Consider the following 22926-nt stretch of genomic DNA (forward strand, 5'->3'; position numbering starts at 1 on the left):
CAGCCTTTCCAGCTACTAAGGCTTAGGAGAATATTTTGAGTGTCTTCCAAAATCAGAGTATGGCATCTTTTCTTTTTTCAGAGTTCTATGTATAGTTGGTTACATTCTATACCTGGAAATTTCTCCAAAACTGCTTCCCACGTGAGTCCCATGGCTCGGGGATTGGGTGGTTCTGCTCATTGATGGGGGTTGGCCAGAAACAGAAAATGAGAGCCTCAAAGGGGCCTGGGATTTGTCAGTTATGTTTTGTCAGTGCTGTAGGGTTCAAGAAATGCTTTCACCGTTTCTCTCCATCTGAGGCGGCAGCGTAATCTCTTACCAGCATCAGGAGCTCAGGGCCACGGGATGGTGGGGGCTGACTGCACTGCCGTCAAGACAGCTGAGCTAGTCACTGCAGGTGTGGTTCTTTTACATACTGCAGTTCATGCTCTTTACTAGAATGTTTCTACAGGGAGTTAATTAACTGAGTTAATTAACATTTAATAAATATGATCTTTGTTGAAAAGACAGTTATAGGCAGAATATAAGCTGTGAAGCCTTTAAAAACGGTTTCATTACTGAAATTTCATTTGGGGAGATACACGGTTTATCTTATATATGGCTCTCTTTTAAAGTAACAAAGAAACAAGACAGAAAAGGCAGAGGATGATTTCTGTTCTTCCTCTCGGCTTGCAGGTGCCTTCACCTCCAGTGGCATCCATCCAGACACCAGCACTGACACTGGCCGTGCTCAGAACTGCCTCAGCCCTGAAGACACTGCTGACAAATAGAAGGGGGCCACGCCCTGTTACAGCAGGTGCTCTCACTTTGTGGGTCCTTATGTAACTGCGTGGTGTTAATCAGGATCGCCCGTCCTACATTGTGTGATGCTGCTGCTTTGTCTCCTAGTTACTTGTTTCTCTAAGTATTCTTGTATTATTCTCCAATGCATAGTACTACACACCTAAAAATGCTTTTTTTCAGATGAAAAAGAATGTGCATTTAAAATAATAACTCTGAAAAAGGGGGCAAAAAAGGCTATCCTTGTCCCGCTATTCAAAGATAATAATTAACACGTTAACGTATATTTTCATCAGTGTGGATCACCTCTGTCATAAAAAACCAGAGAGCACTCTGTGACTGTTTACTGTGTGGACACCTCCATTTTCCATTCGGCTTTTTATATGTTTTTCTACAATATTCTATCTCCTCTGGCATGATTTTTGATGACCAGTATAGCATTCTGTCTTGTGGAGGCATTGTCCATTTTACTTCGGACTTAAATAAACTTTTAAATTCCAAGTATACTTAACTGAAATACTGAAAAGAGAACTGTGGTGGTAGAGGAAGGCCCTACCTCCCTTCCCCTTATTTCCGAAGAGTAAAAACTGTTGAAAATTTGATATATATGTTTCATGACCTTTATGCCTATGACATACATATATACACACATATGAGAATTCCATGTATACGTGTGTGTATATATGCTTTATTTAAAAATGAGACCATACTATATGTTTTTCTGCAGCTCGCTTTAATCACTCAGGTGTATATCATAGACGTCCTCCCACTCCAGACTCACCCGGTCCTTTCAGATAGAGTGGAGGGGTCTCCTGATTTGCGGGTGTGGTCTCTTTCCCACGCACACCTTTGGTGAGAGAATGCTGTGGACAAGGCCCTGGACCACGGCGAAATGCCGGCTCCCTCATTGCTCGCAGCTCGTCGTGATTTAACGCATCATTGTCTTGATGGTGGACAGTTAAGTTTTCTCCATTTTCCACTGTCAGAAAGGATATTTGACTGGCATCCTTCTTGTACAGACATTCCTGTGATCTTTTATGAGTATTCCTTTAGTTAAGGCTTCTGGAAATTTAGTCCCTGGATGTGACATTTACATTCATCACAGACTCCATTCAAGTAACTCTAGAAATTCCTTCCATAGGGGAATGAAAAGATGCACAATTACTTATGTAACCAATTCTCTATTGCTGGATATGATTTCACTTCAGTTTTTCTTCCCACCATTGTAAACAGTGCTGTGTAAATGCCCTGATGGGTACATCTTTTTGGACTAAATTTGTTTTTTCCTAGAGGAAACGATTCGTAGAAGTGGTGTTGAGTCAGTGTGTACGTACGTTTTTCAGAGTTTACATATCCATTGTCATGTCGTCCTCTGAAAATGTCGCTCATGGTTTCTTCTCCCACAGATGGACACTAGATAGAATATCTTTTAAAAATATTTGCCAATATGATGAGCAAAAGTGCTTTTTCATTGTTTTAGTTTGCATTTGATGACCAGTGAGGTATTGAGCATTTTTCACTCATTAGCCATTTGACTTTTTTAAAATGAATGATTCCTTTTATCCTTTGCACACATTTAAGTGGGGGAGCTTCTTGTTGGTTTGTGACAGCTCTTTGTATGTTATGAACATTAACTTCTTGTCTTCAACAACATGTATCACAGAGCTTTTTCTTGTCATTTCTTGCCTTTCATTTTGTTTAGGAGGATTTTAATTTTGGTAGTGTCTCAAAATATTCTTATGATAATAAATGTATTCCTTATGTGTTTTATCTTTGAAATTATTCTTAAAAATAATTTCTTATACTGGAATAAATCTCCTCTGTAGGTTTTTTTTAATCTCTAAGATGGAGATGATAATAGTACTTGTTAATGTAAGGGTAAGTTGAGTTAATAAGAGCAAAGTGTTGTATTTGCTGTTATTAGTACTTTTTTATATTTACATCACTGTCTGTAAATTATCTTGTGGTCCTTATGAGAGGAATAGTATTTATTCTTTCTAGGTGATTGTCTGATTGTCTCAGGACAATTACTGAAGTCATACTTTTCTCTTTGATTTGAAATCCCACCTTTACAAAATACTTATGTACACTAGAGTCTCTTTTTGAGCTCATGGTTCCCTTCTGTCAATCTGCCTTTCTTACTCCAGCACCATAACTTACATATTGTAAAAATTTATTTAATAATTGGCAGTCTGAATTTTTTTTCATTCTTTTCTTCCATCCCAAATTTTCTTGTCTAGTATTATGATTTTATTATTCCTGAAGAATTCCAAAATATTTTGTTCAAGTTAAAAAAAAATCAGATTGGAGTTGTCATGGGAGTTTTCAGTAAGTTTTGAATTATTCTGATGAGAACTTACATCTTTACAAAACTGCTTTCCTCCATGCAATTTGTTGATGTCTCTACATTCTCACCTCTTACTTTACCCCTCAGTACAGCCCTGAAGTTTCTCCATTTAGAACATGGGCATTATTTTTTAACTTATTCCAGATTATTGTTTATGTTTTTGTCAATTTTGTAAGTGAAAATTTTTTGCTATTATATTTTTAAACGCTTAAAACTGAAATTTAGAAAGGAAGATTCGGTTTGTAAATACTCACTTTGTAATTTGTCATTTAAAATTGTAAGTATTAAGTAGTTGTTCCAGAATCCTTTCTTTTTTGTTTTTAAAAATTTGTGTCGAAGATTCTCAAAATGTTCATAGCTAAGTAGTATAGGTGGGGAGACAGATGGAGAGAGGTAGTGTGGCTCATGTACAAACTGTGAGCAGTTTCATGGCTGCCTTTAGGCTGGAGAAACCACAGAAGAGCCCAGGTTAGACAAGGAATGGCTTTGTATGCACTTGAAAGCCAGCTTTCCTGCCTATATGGTGAAGCCTGGTGGGCGTGGCAGGTAGATGATCAAGGTCTGATCAAGGTCATTTGCTGCACAGAGCGCTGTGTCTGTGAGAAATGGTGACCATTGCCATGGCAAATGCTTGGTGCCAGGAACAATGCAGGGGAGCTGGGGAGCCTGTGTTAAGGATTTTCCAGTCCTGGGAGTGGGAAGATAAGACTCTGCATTCAGATCTGAGTTTGAATTAATCCTCTTTAGTTTACTGGACCTCTGACTTTTGTCAAGTTATGCATCCTGTTTGAACTCCTGCTTTGTTGTCTCTCAAAACAGAAGAATTACAGCCTGCTGCTAGAGTGTTTGATCAGGGTAAATGATTTGTGTCTATAAGATGCCACGTACAGTCACAAGCTCAGTGAGCAATGAGCTGTCCCCTCTTCTCCTGCAACTCAGTGCTCGATAAGTCATCAGCAGAAAGCGAGTCCCTAATTTGTATGTGGTGCAAGGAAGAACAAAACTAACGTCTTGCCTTTCCCTGGCAGTATTCTTACTTCTTTGCTTCATGTACCTCTTTCCTCCTTCACTCTCCCCTTTCACCTCCTCCACCAAGAGCCCGAGACTCTCTCAGAACACTAGATTCAAATTATTTAAATGTTGGCTCATTCCCATGAAATGACAGTGACTTAAAAAAACTGTACACATCCCAGAATTCATTGTATTTGATTTACACACACACACACGTGCACACACACACACACACACATCAGGCTACCTCCCATTTACTGAGGGAGAAGGGCCACTTTTTCTGAGTTTTCATTTACTCAGCGTGAGAGCAGTCTCTTAAGCAGAATTTCACCTGGCTTCGTGCATGGTTTTTTAAATTGGATTTCTGCTTTTTGTCCATAAAAATATTCTCCTATTAGAAGACAGGAAGTGGAGACATAGATATTCTGCTGAGATATTGGTGTTATCATATTTGAGTTTTAATGGACATAAGGCGGCATAGAGTCATACATTATTATGGATGAGAATCCTTGATGATGTAACTTGGACAAGAATCTGGGTCTCCTGCCATCGTGTCCATGCGGGTGAAGAGGCAACTGGGTGGGGGATGGCAGGGAACCTTCTTGCTTGAGTTCCAGGTTCTTGTTAGTTTTCATTGCTCAGCTGCCTTTAGTTTATGTCCATGAGGCCTCTCATGGGAAGGTCACTATGTCCTGAGAGACTGAGTTACTAATCAGCAGAAAGCTCTGGACCCACTCATATTTTCCAGAGTTTTTCTGCTGACCTGCTGACACTTTATATAAATGAGACCTAACAAACTACTGGATATAAAATCCTTATTGTTATCATTTGCCCTCAAGTTCCATAGGAATGGGGTGCTGTCTCAGGCTGTCTAAGGCTAGATCTGAACAAAGATAGGGTGATAGGCTCCGCTGCTGGACCCTCCCCAGTCGAATGGGATTTCCACCTTAGTTTTTAGAATCAGGCAGATGAGTTCAAATCTTGTCTTTACCAGTTATTAGCTTTGTGACCTTGGGGAAATAACTACTTTTTTGGTTCCAATTTTCTTTATCTGTAAATAAGTTCAGTATTTATTTTAGGGTTTTTGTTTTAGAATTGAATGTGCTAATTCCCTAATTTATTCCTAAAATACTGATCACATGGTTCTATGCTGGTGCCTTAGTAGTTGATTGCTAAGGGACTCAACAGTGAGAATGGGGATGGGGCCCCCTGGATCATACAGCTTATATTCCAGGATATGCTTGTAAAAGACAAGATTGCAGTGGATTTTTAGTAAATGTCCATTCCTTTCCTAATCCCCATTGATTGTGTATATATCTTTATACTAATATATGAACAATTTTTTTTGCAGTTTAAATCTCTTTGTAGTATTTAAAGAATGTAACTATAACAAAAATACGTGAAATAAAATGACTTGACTTTTATTTTCCTTTCAATAAGCAAAACAAAATAAAATAGAAAAGAAAAGAAAAAGTATTGAAGGAGTAGAAATAATTTTATTTCCGTGGAATCAACTCCCTATGTTAGGTTTTTCCATTGTGTTGTTCAACATCATATAAAATTGACAGGTTGTGACTTCAGTGTTGATAGCTAGGTGAGTATAGTTTCTTTTTGTGGTTGTCTTTGATGAATTATTTGCACTAGATCATAAATGATGTGCATGTTACATATTGGAAACGAGGAAACATTGGAGACATACTACCTCCAATGCAGTCATTTTGTTACCGAGTCCAAACTCGTTCTGCTCGCCGCATGACAGGCCAATAAACCGGGAGATGAGGTGTTGGAGCAAGGAATAGTGACTTCACTTGCAATGCTGGCAGACCCAGAAGACGGCAGACTGATGTCCTGGAGAACTATCTTCCCCAAGTAAGAATTCAGTCTCCTTTTATACTAAAAAGGGGCGGGGTTGTGGTTGGTTGTTGCATACTTCTTGCTTTATGAATTGTTTGTCCTTTGAATCCGCTGTTCTTGCAGCTGTCCATGTGGATCAAATCATGGTACCCCTGTAAAACCTCCAAAAAAACAAAGGCTATTCTCTATTATGCAACTTGCCATCTCTACAGAAGTGCAGATGAGCTAACATTTTTAAAGATCAGGGCCAGGAGAATAGGCTTTCCTGCAGATTTCAGGCTAAAGGCAACTTTCTTTTTCAAATGGTGCAGAGCTACCAAGTCTGAGCCTAGGAAACAGGGCACAGGTTTAAACCCAAAGGAACAGATTTAACATAGGGTAAAAACTGTTACATTTTATTACAATTCCGTTTCCAGCTTCATAGATAATATTAGTAAGAAATATGAGCAATTTTGTATTTTTGCTTCTTAATAACCGATAAGTGTACCAACTATATTTTGTGAGCAGGGATGCTGTGCAGGCATTGGGGTGACAGCATACTCTTGTAGGGGGTGGCCGACCCTGCAACATCTCTGATGCCCCGTGAGTGTTGGTGAGGGTCCCCGTAGCCAGGGGCTCTCTTCAGGAACCAGCATATGGGCATTGACCTCTGGAGACCTCTTTTTCGGCTGCAGGAATTTTTTCAGATATTGAGATTGAAAAATCACTCCAGCTGGGAATAATTAGGGAAAAAAAAGAAAAGGAAAAGGGTTTGGAGTAGAGTAGAAGAGTAGGACTTAAGATCACGGAGCCTGAGTGCTTGGCAGCGGGGCCTCGGGAGAGAGGGGAGCAGAGGTGGGGAGGGGCCTGGCTCCGGAACCAGCTCCTGTAATTGTCCCTGCACGCAAGCCACATAGCTTTAAATTGGCCTGGGCCACCTCTCTGGGCTGGATATCACCCTGGGCAGAACCGTGGTATCTGTAAAGTAAAATGACTTCACAACTATTGCACAGAGCTGCAGGTGTAAGAGAGCCTAAGCCTGTCTCAGAGTACAGGGGACAAGCGGAAAGGAATGGCAAAATTTCCACTGACAATTGAAATTTTGTTAAATAGCCTGCTACAGTTGTTTGCATCACTTGAATGAATGCAGGCATATTTCTGTGGGCATTTATAGGTTCACTGAACACCACCAGCCCCTCTTGCCCCCATCGGAGATGGGCTTTCTCAAGCACAGTGCCCCTCCTGCTTGGGTGGAAAACGCTGCTGGTCCTTGCCTGGGGCCGGGCTGCTGCAGGGCACTGAATCCCCGAGGCACGGCCTGTGAGACACGACAGGAACATCTCTGCTCTTGACTGGGTGCCTCCGTTTCCCCTGCAGTGTAAAAATGCCGGTGACTGAGTTAGAAGCATGCTTCCAAGCTGTCCATGTCCTTGGCATCCAGAAGCGGAGCCTGGAAGCTTTCGAATTTATCCAGAATGCGGTTTACATTCACCTTCAGCAGGTGAGTGTATGTCCTTACACAAGTGGAGGAATTACTGCAGTTTTCCTGGAACTTTCTCACTACAAGTCCATTTGATTTTTCTGTGCTAGGATTCAGTATGGCCTGCTAAAAACTCTGGAGTGAGATCTTGAAACCCTGATGAAGAGCATTATTTATTTCATTTCTCTATATGATACTCTTTTACTTTTAAAATTCAGAATTTTTGGTTGTTTCAAAAATTTTTGGGGGGGTTGGAGAATCATGTTTACTCTTACCATCTTTGCAACCTGTTGCTTTGTGCCTCTCACCTGTCTTCTGTCACTTGTGAGGCGGTTCCATTTGTGACCCTGTCCGGGTTGTTCATGTTATAAAACATAAAGCCTGTAAAAGTACAGTCCCTTTTCCTCCGAAGACATTCCACAAATACTCCTTTAACCTGGGTGTGGTTTTTAGAAGACAGAATCTTTAGAACATGTCCTTGCAGGTTGCTAGTGCAAAATCCCAAAATCAATAGTCTAGCTCAACATCTAAAATCTTTCTAATTTACCTTGGAATTGTATGGATAAGTGAAGCAGTTTGCTAAGAACTCAGACCAGGTTTAGAATACAGGTTGGTGTAGCTCAGCAGGTCCTCCGAAGCTGATGCTCTGCCAGAGGGTGGGGCCGAGGGGAGAGGGCGGGTCCTGCCCTCCCTGAGGTGACAATTTCATGGCAAAGACTTTCACCTGGCGAAGAACTTGGAGTTTCTTCTAAGAAGAGTGGGTCTTAAAAGAGTCCAAAAAGCGCGGGAGTGGCACAGTCCCATTTGTCTCAAGTAGGGGAGAGCGGCTGTGGACCCACTTAGGAGACTCGTGAGTCCAGGTGGGCAGTGTTGGTGGCTTCCACTTGAGCTGTGGGACGGTCAGTGTTTAAAAGCGAACATATTGAAGGCATGTTTAGATGGTAAAAAGGAAAGGATGAAGGCTGGCTGTGAATGCAGGATGGAGTAAGGCCCAGGTTTCTGGGTGGATTAATGAGGTAAATGATGGTCCTTCTGTGCTCTGAGGAGGGAAAGCTGCAGAGGGAGTTCTGCGGAAATCTGATGAGTTCAGCTGTGGGTAAAGTGAAAGGTTGTTAGATGTGTGGTCTGGGAGCTCAGGTGAGAGCCAGTAGTGAGTAGGGGGAGGTGAGAGGGACTTTCAAATAATTTTGTATTGTGAACATACAAATAAGTATGAGTAATGACACATTTAACACCTCTATATTCTGGATTTAAAGCCCAGTAACATTTTGCTATACTGACTGCAGAGGTTCTTAATATTTTTTAATAGAAATAAGTAGAAACAAAATAGTGGAGTTAGTGAGCATCTTAGAGTAGATGTGTGTCCTTGTATGTATTTTTATACCTCATCTGTTTATAACCATAATCTACAAAAAGTTATCTTGCTTAGCATAAGAGTTAAACACAGGGACGTGACACACATTGTTGGGGGTTGAAGCTGATCTTCTCGGGCAAATTATGGACCCTCTCTTTGCCTTAGTTGCATCGTCTGTGACTGCCCCAGGGCCCCTCATCACAGCTGATTTCCTAGAGTAGATGTTGGGAGGGAGGCTGCTGAAGGGAGTAAGAGGTGGCAACTGCTAGGGATATTGAAGAGAGACAAAAACAGATTAAAGCCGATAAACTGAGTACAAATACCCTCTAAATAGAAGGAATCCCGCAGTGTTTTGAGCCGCTTATCATAAGGGAAAGAAAATCACTTGGATCCAAAGCTCTTGAGCATATGAGTATTGTGGGTGGGAGGGTGTCATTATAAAAGTGTTGAGAAAAGGCCTCTTTGTTTTCCTTGACATTACCAGTAAGGATGGGGAGCAGAAGCGAAACCCTCTGCTTACCGGTTGAAGGTGCTGTTTTGTGCGAAACTGACCAAAGTTTGGAAACCAGTCATCAGCGATGCTGGCAAATGAAGAGGCTTCTGGATTGGGTGGGGCACTTGCTGTGACTTCCAGGTGACCTGCTGGCTGGGGGCTGTGTGGCGGGCAGTAGTTTTGCAGGGTAGCCCGGGCATAATCCCTAGCTCTGATGCTGCTGGTCTGATTAACAGACCTGGGCGCACACTGTCCTAATGGGGCAGCTCGGGATGTGGCCCTGCCGTGCTGAGAGCGAGAAGAGGGCTCCCCTGAGGAGGTGTCCCTGCAGAGACTGGAAACGTCCTCCTGCAGGGGAGGAAGAGCCTCTGAGCAGCGGGCCGGATGCACAGGCAAGACCAGCATGAGCACTGATGTTTCCGGGAGCCGAAAGTCATACAGTGGCCCAAACGGCCTTGTTCCTCAGAGACTGGAGGGAATAGATGCTGAAAAGGCAGGCTAGGGTCAGACCCTGTGGTGGGCTATGAGTGACAGGAGAGGATTGTTCAGGCAGGCATGAGACAACCCTGTGGGCGTCCCAGCTGGGGCGTCACGCCGAAGGGAAGAGCAGAGTTATAGACTTTGCCACTTATTAGCTGTGTGACTTTGAGCAATATCACCCCACCTCTCTCTATATATATCTTCATCTGTAAAGTGACACAGTGACAAGGTCGTGTCATCAGAAGTATTAGCTTAGCTCTGATCCTCTTTGTCGACTCCTGTCAGTGCTTCCCTGCAAGGTTCTGCAACGGCTGCTTTTACCCTGAGACGGGAGGGCATAGAGGGACACTGTAATACCCGAGGGAAGGAAGGGGTTGCTTTAAAAGCAGACATGTAACAGCCTGCAGCTGCAGACCTGCAGGCAGTTTGGTTGACGGTCCTTGAGAGGACTTTGGAGGCCTTAGCGTCGTCTTAAGTCTTGTTTCCTCTTGGGGACCGGATTTGCCTTTGGGGATTGATGTTGAAGATTTGAGCTTCTGCAAAGTTGTTTTCAGAGATGTGTATATACGTAAAATATCATATAAAATAAAATGATTTATTTAACGTGTGCGAATTTGTAGCTGTTAGGAACAGCTCTGTTGGCCTGGTCTCCACGGAGGACACCAAGGGTCAGCAGAGCGTGCAGGAGGGCAGGCAGCCTGCAGTGCTTCTGCGGGGTGTTCTCCCCAGCATGGTGCTCTGCTGAGTTGAGTCTTCTACGAGTTTTGTTGCCAGAGGAGCAGACAGCAAATTAATGAGTTCTAGAGGGATTGTATAATGACAGGAAGAAATAGGAACCCGGAGATTTTCTGGACTAAAACACGCTTTGGTTCCTGATTCAGTGTGTTCCATTACAGAATTGATGAGTTGTGTCTATTCTGGAACGTCATTGAAATAAACGTTCAGCCTATATGTTAAGGGCTTTGTTTTATTTGGCTGGAGGACTCGAGCCGGGATGACAGCCTCTCAGATCACTCTGAGGGACTGCTCCCAAGAGGTAGGGGAGGAGCTAGGATATATAGAAGCTTACAACAAAGACCAGGTAATTGGAACAATAAAATATTGCTTGTTATCTAAAGAAAACCAGATATCTCAAGTTCAAGTATTTACTGCTTTTCTATGTATGGTGAGAAGCAAACATTTGAGTCATTGAATTCATTCCTTTGGCAAGCCCCTGGCTATCTAGGGCCAGTATCCTGTCCTTTCTTACTCTGAGTCTGCTCAGAGGGCACCACTGTGAGTGGCTGAGAGGCCGGGCTGTAGGCATGTACTCGCTGGGGGTTGGCAGCAGCCGCTGATGACTCGGATTCAGCATTCTTTGTTTACTGTCATGGTTGCAGTATTTTCATGCACATTGTAGTATTTTCATTCACAGTGCTCCCACTTGGTCCTAAATTTGACCAATATTTTGAGAGAAATTTCATGACCAATTTTGTCCCACGGTGCTAGGATGGCTCATTCCTAGTTCAGGTGAAGAATCTTCTAAGTTGCCATTCAAGGTGTAAGTTTTTTTTTGTCAGACCCTGTTGATACTAAAACTTCTCTGGATCACATGTCTTACTAGTCTATTATGATACAGAAAGTGTTTACCCATCTTTGCTCATTCCCATAAATAGAATCACACTATTATATTTATTTTATTCAGGGTTATAAATTTTATCTGTTTCTTCAAGATGTTTAGCCATCATCAATCTTGTGGGCCTAGTTACACATTGGGAAATGTAACAGACAACAATTTTATAAAATAGACAGGATATAAGTAATACAGCTAGTAACGTTAATAAAGTCACGAGTAAGAATTTAATAGTCGAGAAGTTGTATTTTTGGGTTAAAATTTTGCTTGTGTTTCTGAGTTTGATCCTATGAGAAAGTTCATATTTATGGTCAGGGTCAGAGCAGGTATTAATTGGCCAGTTGAAATCTCCCACCTTGTAAGATCAACAGTGGCCTAAACAGAACTATAAATTCTTTTTAGAATAACGTTTCTGAGGGCTATCTAATTAGAGCCTTGGAGTAGGGAAACCCACCAAGGTAACACAGAAGTACTAGACATAGGTAATTTATCATAAACTTAACAAGTGGAGTAGATCATAATCAAAGGTTGGAGAAATTATCAAAGTAATTGGTATACAGTCTTGGTCCGGTGTCTTGGGTCAGCTGTCTAGCTCAGATGTCGTCTTCTTCTCATCCTGGTCTGGTAGCTTTTTCTCCATTTGGGCATTGTTTTAAGGTGAGCAGCACTCGATAGGCCAGTGCAGTGCAGGGGATGTTTCAGATAGGAAATGAATCGGAGACTCCGTTTCCTTCAGCTTTGGTGTGTATGGTCTGGTAAAGAGTACCTGAAAAAGGGTCCTTCCATTCAGGTTGGAGACAGTTCTTTAAGTCATGCCTGTTGCAGTATGTATAATCCCCTGGCTGCAGGTCATGGGGCATTGGAACTTTACCCAAGGATAGATTTCTGAGCTTCAGAAACAAACCTAGAGTATCCTTTTCATAATTCAATTAAACCGTACAGTAATGTGACATGACAGCAAGGAATAATCTGGGAAGTGTCTTAGTAAATATGGACCTCAATTAACAAAACTAGAATTTAATATCGACTAAAATATAATTTATTTTCTCTCTTAAGTTACCCTCAGTTTTCTCAAATATAGCCAAATCAAGATTAATTTTTTACAAGTTAAGTCTGATTATTTGATCATATAGGCTTTTTTAAATTGGCTGTGTTGGAAGTTTTAATACGGAGTCTCAGGGTAGAATGTTAAGGTTTGCTAAGGCCAAGAAAGACACGTCAAGGCTTTTCATGGGTTTCTGCCTTACAGATTTAGGTAAATTCTTTTCTCTTTAAAATCCTTAAAATATCTTTATACTCCTATATCTGTTAGGAGATGATCTCCCTAATTTGTTTGATAGAGCCACTGGGAACCTAAGTGTTTTTAGTCTCTTGAGGGATCAGATAGAGGGAAAAGATAAGTGTTCCAAGTGTGATTACATAGGTATAATTTATCAAATTGCTGTGAACCATAACCAGCTTAAGGAGAAGAGATTATTTACGTCTGGGAAACAGGTTAAAAGCCAGTAGTATTTCAAACAATATCAAAAATTATAACCATATTCAGCAGGTTAATCAGTCCCTTGTAACTAATTCTTTTAATGAGAGTTTTCATTAGAACTTTAAAATGTCTTACCCAGTTTAGTTCAGTGCTATAGTGTGAAATTTATTAGGAATCAGTAAATCTCCTTGAAGAGAAAGCATTTTGCAAAACCATCAGAAGAAAACAATTAACTGTCTATAAATGACAAAAATTTAAAAGCATGGTTAAACACCGTTACACTATAATCAATAAAGAAATCTGTTCACTATACCCATAATTATCACTGGTAACATTTCAGATATACCAGAATTTTAGGGAGTCCATATAATTTCTACAATATCTATATTAATAATATTGTCTCATTCAATATAACCTTAGAAGATTTATGATTCATTTGACAATTCCATGTTATTTAAAATGCCAAATGAAACTTTATAGTTAAAAATCTCTCTTTGGGATGTTTCAGCGGCCTTCTGTAGCATCCCAAACTTAACTGGAGATTAAAAGAATTTTAATTAATTAAATTAATTTTTATTTAATTAATTAGAATTTTATATTTGGGGAGCTTTTTGAAAGATTTCAGAACACTTGATCAGATAAACATATAGATCACTGTAAAGTAGTACTAATTCATTAACAAGAAAATACGTCAAAAGTAAAGGCAGAACATATCAGCTAAGTGGTATAAGAAGTTTTACAATCTGTTACTGAAGGAGGATTAACATTTTAAGAAAATTTTTTCCTCTTAACAGAGAGAAAAACAATTCTAATCTTGTACCAGCTTACTTCTAAGATTCATTTACGTTGCCCAATTTGTTTCTAAACTTAGCCAATTCTGACCATGTACAAAACTCTTCCCTCAGGGTTCCTTTTCCACAAGCCTTCCACAGCTTTCTATACTTATATTAGTGTGTCCCTTATTTTTCTTCTATTCAGAAGTAACCAGGTTCAGGAGAAAGTCACTATTTTTCATTAACAAAATATAATTCCATTCTTATATCTTCCTTTACGCATTTATATTACTTTCCTAGGATACTGAGATCATTCCCTTACTAATAGAGACTATTTCAGTGTGGCACCAACCATTTATTAATATTTCTATATACCTTTAGTTTCACTGTAAGAGGAAGTTAAATGTTAAGTAATTCGTATTTCAATGTTATTTTATCTGAAAATGGCATATCTATTTAATAAAATCTTGTCATTTAACTTAATTTAGCACAACACTAGAATTTAAAGATACCAAACACTTAGAGATTATCTTAAACATACATTTTAAAAATATATTTTAAATATTTACCCAAAGCTCTCATCTCATTTGCATTTAATTTAATTAAAATTTTACCACAGCACATTACTTTTATTTTTTTTTTGACAAATCTGCAACAGATATAACAGGATCTTATTTGACTTTCATTAAACCTAGGTACAGTAAAAGTATTATACATAATATTGATGACTTTAAAGATGTCTATATTAATTAGAACATACTTAAACTAAACAATATCAAATATTATCTTAATATTGAATATTTTCCATTTCACATGACGCTGAAAGTCAATTTGTTCAGTTGTTATTTTAAAAATACTTAATGTTTAAGCTCTTATATTTTTACGTCAATTAAGCAGAGCTCTATGACTTTGAATTTTTTTTCTTTAGCAGTAGAAATATCTCACTCCTATAATGTGTACACAGGCTTATAATCAGAAAAAATCTAGAGATCTCATAACTTCACTTTAAAACTTACTTATAAGATAGGTATAATAATAGTTGGAGTAAGCTGAATTTGCTTGCTCAAATCATTAAGGCTTACTATTTATGAAACAGACAGTTAAAATTTCTTCACAATGTCTGAAGGACCCTTCAGAGTTCTGAGTTCTAATATGCCAAAAATTTCTTGGCCTTAAGGTTTATTTCGTTGAGCTAATTAGACTCAGTCCTAGGTCACTGTTTGTTGTATTTATATTTCTGATGTGCAAGACAAAGACACTGTCTTCCAGGTCCCCAGAGAACTGCTCTCTCACCCAGGCCGTATTTTATCTCCTTAAATGGCATTTTTGTATCAGTGAGAAGAGCTGTAAACAAAGAATTCCATGTTTTAAAACTTTAAGGCTTACTTAAATATGTCTTCCAAAACTTGCATAAGGCATTTAGTAAGATCTCTTTTCCTTGTGTTATAAGTTAAACCCAGGGTAAACCTGTATTTTTTTATTAGCCACTCAAATTAGTTTTTAGTTTTACATTATATTGGACGGCTTATGTAACTATATTGGTTTATTTTAATTTGTTCAATTAATATTTTCAGAGGGACAGATATGTGCCTAGCCTTATAATACCAAGAAGGGGAAGTGTTTTTCCTCTTAAACATATGTATCCCACAACACAAGCAAAAGTTTTGTATAAAGACCACTTAAATATACCAATTTCACAAACTTTTATCTCAATTTTATTAAATCTTATACCTTTAATTTTTATATTTATTAAGTTTAATCAATAATTCTTATTTCTAGAAGGAGTGCCAGAAACCTTTTTTTGTGTGTGTGTGCATTGTATATAATTTTATAGAAGTCTCTAGGATGCCCAAGATTCAGCCAAAGAGCTTAGGCACTTCTCAGTTTTTAATTTCATTAATTGGTCTGTTATCCCAATTATTGATCAAGTATTTCAGTCTATATATACATATATTTCAAACTGTGGTAAGTAAAATGGGCTTGTTTGAACTTTAATCTTGGGGGGGAGGAGGTGAACTCTTTGGCCCTTTTTTTTTTAACTTTACGTTGTGTAGTATCAAAACCCTGTATGTAAACCCAAAAATGTCCATTTTATTTATTTGATTCAAAATAACCATATAAAAATATTTATCCTTTTGGGATAAGCCACTTATTTTTTTTTCGACATTTTTACAATCATTTTTCCAGTTATTCAACCTAATTAACATTAATTATTCTAAGTTTTTATTAGCATATCTAGAAACATTTATCAGAAAGGAAAACACAAACGTAGCTTTTCAAACCAGTTTTATTTTTTTAACTAAGTTCTTAGGTTAACCATTAGATATATTTTTCTACATTTAAACTTGATTTTAATAGAAACCATAAAACAACTGTTTATAATGAGATCTCTTTAAACTTTCACCAATTAAAAAGTTTTTCCAAATTAAAAAATCCATCATATGGCCGTCAATTTATATACAAATATAATATATATATAGTGATTTTAAACCAATAAGATGCAGAGGCCCTTCCACATGAGAGTCGGGGTGTTGCCTAAATAAAATTCAAAGGTTTACTCTCCAAAAGCTAAAAGCCTTTGTGGTCCAGGCTGATGCAGCAAAGTTTAAGATGGCAAAATATCTGAAAATTGGTACAATCAAAGAATTGCTTAGAATCCCAATTTATTTGCGTGGCCACCATATGTACACAATACTTGAAACTTTTGTATGGTGGAGTCCAAGGTTTCCTTTAAAAAATAAACTAAACATACATATACATACATACACACACTTAAAACACCCAGAGAAAGATAAAACATTTTTACATTTCAAGGACACAGGAAGAGAAATCCAAGTTACCCCTAAAGGGGATTTTGTTTTTATAAGTTCAGAATTCCAAAAAATGTTTTTATCAGGCCTGGTTAGTTATTTTCAGAGTGAGTTTTTTTTTTCTTATTCCCAATTAATGTTGTAAATTTTGTATGTACATAAACCTGGCTGGGGTAATAGTTGGAGACTGGCAATCTGTCATTTCTTTTTCTTTTCTTTTCTGTTCTTTATTTTTTTTTTTTTGAAAGTTCTATTCCCCATTGTAAGGTTGGGTTCTCAGAATAAATTTGCTAGTAAGATTTCCCACAGGGACAACTCTGTGTCATGAAGTCTTTGTGTCTACCACTCCTGGAAGATTCTCTGTCACCCGAGAAAGCTGTTACCAGCCAGGAGGATGGTCCGAATTTTGGAGTTGAAAGTTTCCTCATAGGAGTTTTACTTTTATCCTGAAAAATTCAATGGAGGTAACCAAATTGAGGAAAATATTAGACCAGACTCTTACCTAACCACTCAGTCCTGAACCCAGTGTCTTTCAACTTGGACTCACTCAGGATGTCTCCACTGGGTGAGTATTTTCCTCATATGTTTCCACCAGCCCCACTTTGGACATATCCTCAAGGTGGATATTTCCTGTTATCTTTCAACCAGGCCCCACTCAATATGTCTCCACTGGGTGGGTAATTCACCTCAGTTTCTTTCAACTGGAGGGCCACGTACCTGGATACACCGCCAGATAAAACTTAGGATCATCAACCAATATGTGAGATCCGAGAACCTAGAGAGACTCACCCAAATTCATCTGGACTCCCCGAGGAGGTGGATGGGCACAAAGGGCCACTGCTGGTACCAAGGCTCCAGTTACTTGGAGAGTTCAGGTGGAGAGAAATCTGCTGTGGTGCTTCATGGTGTCCAAAACTGTTGACTGAAATACATGTGCAGCCTAAAAGTTAAGAGTTATGTTTCATTTGGCGGGAGGACTCGAGCCAGGATGACAGCCTGTCAGAACTCTCTGAGGGACTGCTCCCAAGAGGTTGAGGCAGAGCTAGGATATATAGGAGATTTACAACAAAGACCAGGTTGTTGGAACAATAAAAGATTGCTTGTTATCTAAAGAAAGCCAGGTATCTCAAGTTCAAGAATTTAGTACTTTTGTATGTGTGAGAGGAAGCAAATATTTGGACTCACTGAATTCATTTTTTAGACAAGCACCTAGCTATCTCGGGCCAGTAGCCTGTCCTTTCTTATTCTGAGTCTGCTCAGATGACACCATTGTGAGTTGCTGTAGCAGCTGAACTGCAGGCCTGTCCTAGCTGGGGGGTGGCGGCAGCCTTTAATGACTTGGTTTCAGTATTCTTTGTTTACTGTCATGGTTGCAGTATTCTCATTCACATTGTAGTATTTTCGTTCACAGACTGATTATGGATAATCTGCAACCTTGGAAAGCAACCGAGATGGAATTACTGCAGGTACCTTCTGCTTTAATAAGCCGTGTGCAAACATAAACAGGGAGGAAGCATACACTTGGATTTGGAGGTGTAGGAAAGGGATCCTGCACATTGCAGGAGAACGCAATGCAGAATTCCTTACGTCCACCTTTCTTTACTGTAGTGGTTTCTGAGAACAGTTTATGGTAATTAACCAACATTGACAAACTGCACAAATTGCATTTAAGAGCTGGCCGGCTGAAACTTGTGTATTGGAGAGGTGGAATTCAAAGGCAAGTGGTCAGGTGGATTGGAGAGAGATGGAGCCAAGGCCTGGGCCCAGATTCCGGTTTAAATTGCCATTTCTTCACCATAGGGCCTTGGAATAGAATTCAAAATCTCTTAACCTGTTGGTGAATCTGTGAAATGGGCATAATATTCGTTTCACCCTGGGATTGTTGTAAGATCTAAAGAGTATTATAGCACACATGAAGCACTTAACCCACTGGCACTTAGCAGTGTTCACTGTGTGGTGCCGCCCCGCTTAGCATGTGTCAGAGCCGTAAAGGCAGCATTTGTCTGTTGAGGATGCACTTGCAGCCCCTTGGCTAGGTTATGAATTTGGTGATTTCCTATAATCCTTGTAATTCTATGTGCCATGGACAGTTATTTTCATGGACAGATGAGGAATCTCATGGTAAAAAGACTGTATAATTTGCCCAAAATCAGACCATAATTTTGGGTTCAGAGGCCTCGGTTCAGCATGGGCCCCTGGGCCTTCTGCCCTCTCTGTTCAGCACCAGAGCCAGATATGGAGTCGGCTGTTTCCCTGCCCAGAATATCCGGCAGGCCGCAAGACACATCTGGCCCTGTGCTGCTTGAGCAAAAACTCCGAAGGAGAGACAGTTACAAAAGGGATAAACATAAAAACAGACGACAGCAAATTGTGATCAGCTCTGAGAAGGAAAGGAACATGTCTCGCCGTGCAGAGCTGGGAGCTTTCCCGTCTGGGCTGCTCTGGGGGTGTTCATCTCAGCTAAACAAGTTCTGCTGCTGCACCAAGGCAGGAAGGCAGGGCGCGTTTGGCCAGGTAGACAGGGCCTCGTTGATCTTACTCATTCCCCATTAAGCGACAGTTGTCTCGGGCACTTAACTAATAAACAGATGTTGGCCATAATCATCACGCACTTTGCTTGGTAGTTTTATTGGCCCCAGCATTGAGATGAGGTCATTGAAGCTGGGGAGTTTGCTGCATGCCCGTGATTACCTTGCAAATACCCCGACTGTTCTTTCAATCTAGACTGGTGTGGCTGTCATGTCCCAGCCCTGTGAATGGCATCGTGTAGCTTCTCCCAAGTGGCCCAAATGACTGACATTGATATGCTTAATTCGTTGGAAATAGTATGTGACAATAATAGAAAAAGGTAGTAAGAAATTGTTTGGAAAACTGGAAAAAACCTTTTCTTCCCCAGCTGGGGGAGCGTAACCTGTATCACTCACCCTACTCACTGCCTGTCACCTCCTCCCCGCCGACTCCGTGTTCATAAGCCACACTGAGTCTTGGGAGAACATTTTGCCTCATGACACTTTTGACTAGGACCTGCAACTTCTTTGTCCCTGGTTAACTCTCTCTTCAAAGCCATTCAACTTTTTTGCAGGCTCCTCCACTCAGATGTAAGAATAGCCTCTTTAATCTTCTTGATGCAGCTCCTTAATGAAGATCTTGTGATGGAAACCTAGCCAAAACTGGGATGTATGCATATAGTGACTGCAAACTCAGCACTTTGTTAGTTCAGAATCATAGGGGTGAGTGACTCAGGAAATGCTTTTTTAAGGTAACAAGGGGAAAGTGAAAGGACGCTTGCTGTGTGAGAAAGAAACATCTCAATCACAGCCAGTAAGGCACCTGTGTTCAGGATGGGGTGTGGCGAGTGCAGAGTTCTCACAAAGAAAATAGTGGTGTGATGGGAGCGAGGACAGTTGGGTACTTTATTGGGGAGGAAAAAAAGTGGGCTGAACATTTCCTTGTTGAACAAGAGGATTGTGACATGATGTGCTTGTATTTTGGAGAGAAGGGTTTTGTGGGGACAAGCCTAGGAGTACGCTGTATGTCTGGGGAGTCAGCACAACAGAGAAACACAGAGAACCGGGCAGACCCCAAGACCCATGCTGGGGGAGAGACTGCCCACCAATTGGAGCCCTGGAGGCTGCTTCTGTCCCTTAGCTGTGGCCTCAGACCTCCCTTCACAGCCCAGTCCTGTTGATACAAGAATAAAAAATGTTGGGCATGAGAAGGGCTGTGTCCCAGGCTTTCATTGAGCCCCTGGGATGTGCCCCACCAGATTTTGTTCCTTAACTTCATGCAGTAAAGAATTCAAGAGAAAGCCAGTGTTGAGTAAAGGTAGATTTATTCAGAGAGATACATTGATAGGCAAGAGAAACTTCACGAGGTGTGGGGGTTTGATGCTCATATTAGAAGTAGGTACACACTCCACACATTGTGGGCCTTCCCCAAAGAGGGAGAGAGAGTGGTGACCGCGAGGTGGCGCTGTGTTGCTTGTTTTCTTGGGCTTGGTGGTTTCATATGCTAATAAGTAGAAGGACCAGCCTTAGGGCAAGGGGCTAGGATTCCCAGGGAGTTGGCCATTTCCCACCCTTTGACCTTTTGTGGCTAGCATTGGGACTGCCATGTTGCCTGGGGCATGTTATTCACCAAGTTACTATTACAATGGATGTTTACTGAAGCTCAAGATCTGCTAGAAGTTAAATCTCTTCATCCTGAGCCTCAAGGCCTATTGGGGTTTGAATCCTTTAACATTTTGATGTTAATTGCTGTGGCCTTCCTTGAATGGCTGTGCTCTTCCCCCTTCCATCCTGTCTCACTGTGATGACACAGAGACAGCAAAGGTCGGGCCCTACCTGTGCTCCTGCATTTAAAGGTGGGAGGTGTGAGGTGGGCTTATGATGACCCTGAATGGTAAGAGAAATGTTTCAGATTTTCCTACGTGAGACATGGGGACCTGACATCAACCTCCGCAGATTTATCTCACGGGCATTATCGCTTGTGTTGTTATAGAAACAACAGGCAAGCCAAGAAACAAGTATAACTCACAAGGTTGTAGTACTGAGATTTATTTCGCTGGCACGCTCAGAGGGGCTTCATTTCCAAAGCTCTGAGCACCTCCAAGACGTGCACATGAGGTTTTATAGGGTTAATTACAAGTATGGGGCTATTAGCCAATAAGGCTCAAACAACAAAAAGCAAGGAATCAGTACACTGAAGCTTATCAATTTGGAACAGATCCCGTTACTGACAATTGTTGTCCTTGGATTTACGTGTTAGCTTATTAGCCCATTAAACTGACACTAAACTTCAGGTTTACCAGGTAGCTCAGCAAAACTTAGATCAGTAAACCGACACTTATCACACTTAGATTTGTGACTTAGCTTGTTAGCCCAGCTGGGGTTTTCCTTCACAGTGTCACTTATATTTTTTATTTTTCTTTTTATCTTTTTTTAAGTATTTAACCCAAATTTAATATCAGGGTTCTTTGGGAAAGAAATTTCTCTTTATCTTTTCTTTGGGGTTCTTTTTGGGGGGAGGTAATTAGATGTATTTATCTGTTAGTGGAGGCCCTGGGGCTTGAAACCAGGACCCCGTGCACGCTAAGCACATGCTCTACCACCGGCCCCTTCATCATTTTCTTTTTGCTTTAGCTGCCAAGAATCTTACAGCTGAATTTGTAGTCGGCCTTTAACACTTGCCCTGACTTCATGGAATCCATTTTTATGAGTTTATCTCCCCCTGGTTTCATTTAAGTATTGAATCTCCATTTTCTCTTCACTCTCCGTTTTGCCTTTTTGTTGTTATGGTTGTTAAGCTGTGTTTAACAGAATTGTTTAAATTCTCTTTTAGCAAGAGGCTGAATGTAAATAAATATGTAAGCAAACAGCACAATTAAATGCTTTTATACATTCTGAGCTGTTTAGTAGTAACTTAAAAACCGAATTGAATATTAAAGTGATAGCATTTTAAAAATATTTTTTAATTTTTCATAAAAATATAGCTGATTTAAAATATGATATTAGTTTCAGGTGTACAATAGATGCTCCATTTATAGTTACTGTAAAACATTGTCTGTATTCCCTGTGTTGTAAGATACATCCCTCTAGCGTGTTTACATTACATGTTGCAGTTTGTATAAGAAAGTTGGGTAACGCAGAGTCTGGAACGTGGCTGTGTATGACTCAGGTTCACGCTCACCCTGCCTGTCAGAGCTCAGGCCTTCACTCCTTTCTGCAGGGGAGCGAGTGGAGGCAGCTCTCATCAGCGCTGGCACCACCCTCTGAGTGGCAGTGACAGCAGTGACTGTGTGTGGACGTGCAAATTGTTTTTCCAAGAGCTTTATATGCGTTTCTGCATTTAATAATTAAAGCCCTCCTGTGAGGAAGCGTTTTTAATGCATAATACATTTTATTTTGATATTGATAGATTTCAAACCTCTGGAAAATTTACAGTAGTACAATAAACGCTTAGATACAGTTCACCTTATAGGCACTATTTGGCTTTCTGTGTCTGGCTTATTTTAGCATAAAATTTCAAGGTTCTTCCATATTGTAGCCTGAATCAGTACTTTATTCTTTTTGTTTGATAATATCCTTTTCCATTTTTTTTGGTTTTAGTTTATTTAAAAATATTTTCATTGAAGTCTAGTCAGTTTATAATGTTGTGTCAGTTTCTTGTCTATAGCACAAGACTTCAGTTAAAAAGGAACATACCTGCATTCATTTTCATACTGTTTTTAAACATAAGTTACTATAAGATATTAAATATATTCTCCTGTGCTATACAGTATAAACTTGCTGTTTATTCTTTACATACTCAGTAACTGTAAATCTTGAACTCCCAATTTATTCCTTCCCCCACCCTCCCCCCTCTGGAAACCACAGTTTGTTTTCTGTGACTCTGTGTCTGTTTCTGTTCTGTAGATAAGTTTATTTTTTTGTTCCTTTCTTTTTTTTTTTTTTAGATTCCACATGTCAGCAATC

At 40.0% G+C, this 22926-nt stretch overlaps 1 protein-coding gene across 1 annotated transcript in view; it reads left to right on the forward strand.

The window, feature by feature from the left end:
- The window catches only part of LOC140695079 (trafficking protein particle complex subunit 9-like), a 62808-nt gene that overhangs the window by 24166 nt on the left and 15716 nt on the right, over positions 1–22926 (forward strand). The window contains exons 5-9 of the mRNA XM_072958005.1: positions 82–141; positions 240–397; positions 676–796; positions 5898–6007; positions 7349–7472. Coding sequence (XP_072814106.1) covers positions 5952–6007; positions 7349–7472 — 180 coding nt within the window. The 5' untranslated portion in view covers positions 82–141; positions 240–397; positions 676–796; positions 5898–5951. The remainder of the gene's footprint in view (positions 1–81; positions 142–239; positions 398–675; positions 797–5897; positions 6008–7348; positions 7473–22926) is intronic.

Source organism: Vicugna pacos, unplaced genomic scaffold (assembly GCF_048564905.1).
Source record: "Vicugna pacos unplaced genomic scaffold, VicPac4 scaffold_131, whole genome shotgun sequence".
Classification (NCBI taxonomy): Eukaryota; Metazoa; Chordata; class Mammalia; order Artiodactyla; family Camelidae; genus Vicugna; species Vicugna pacos.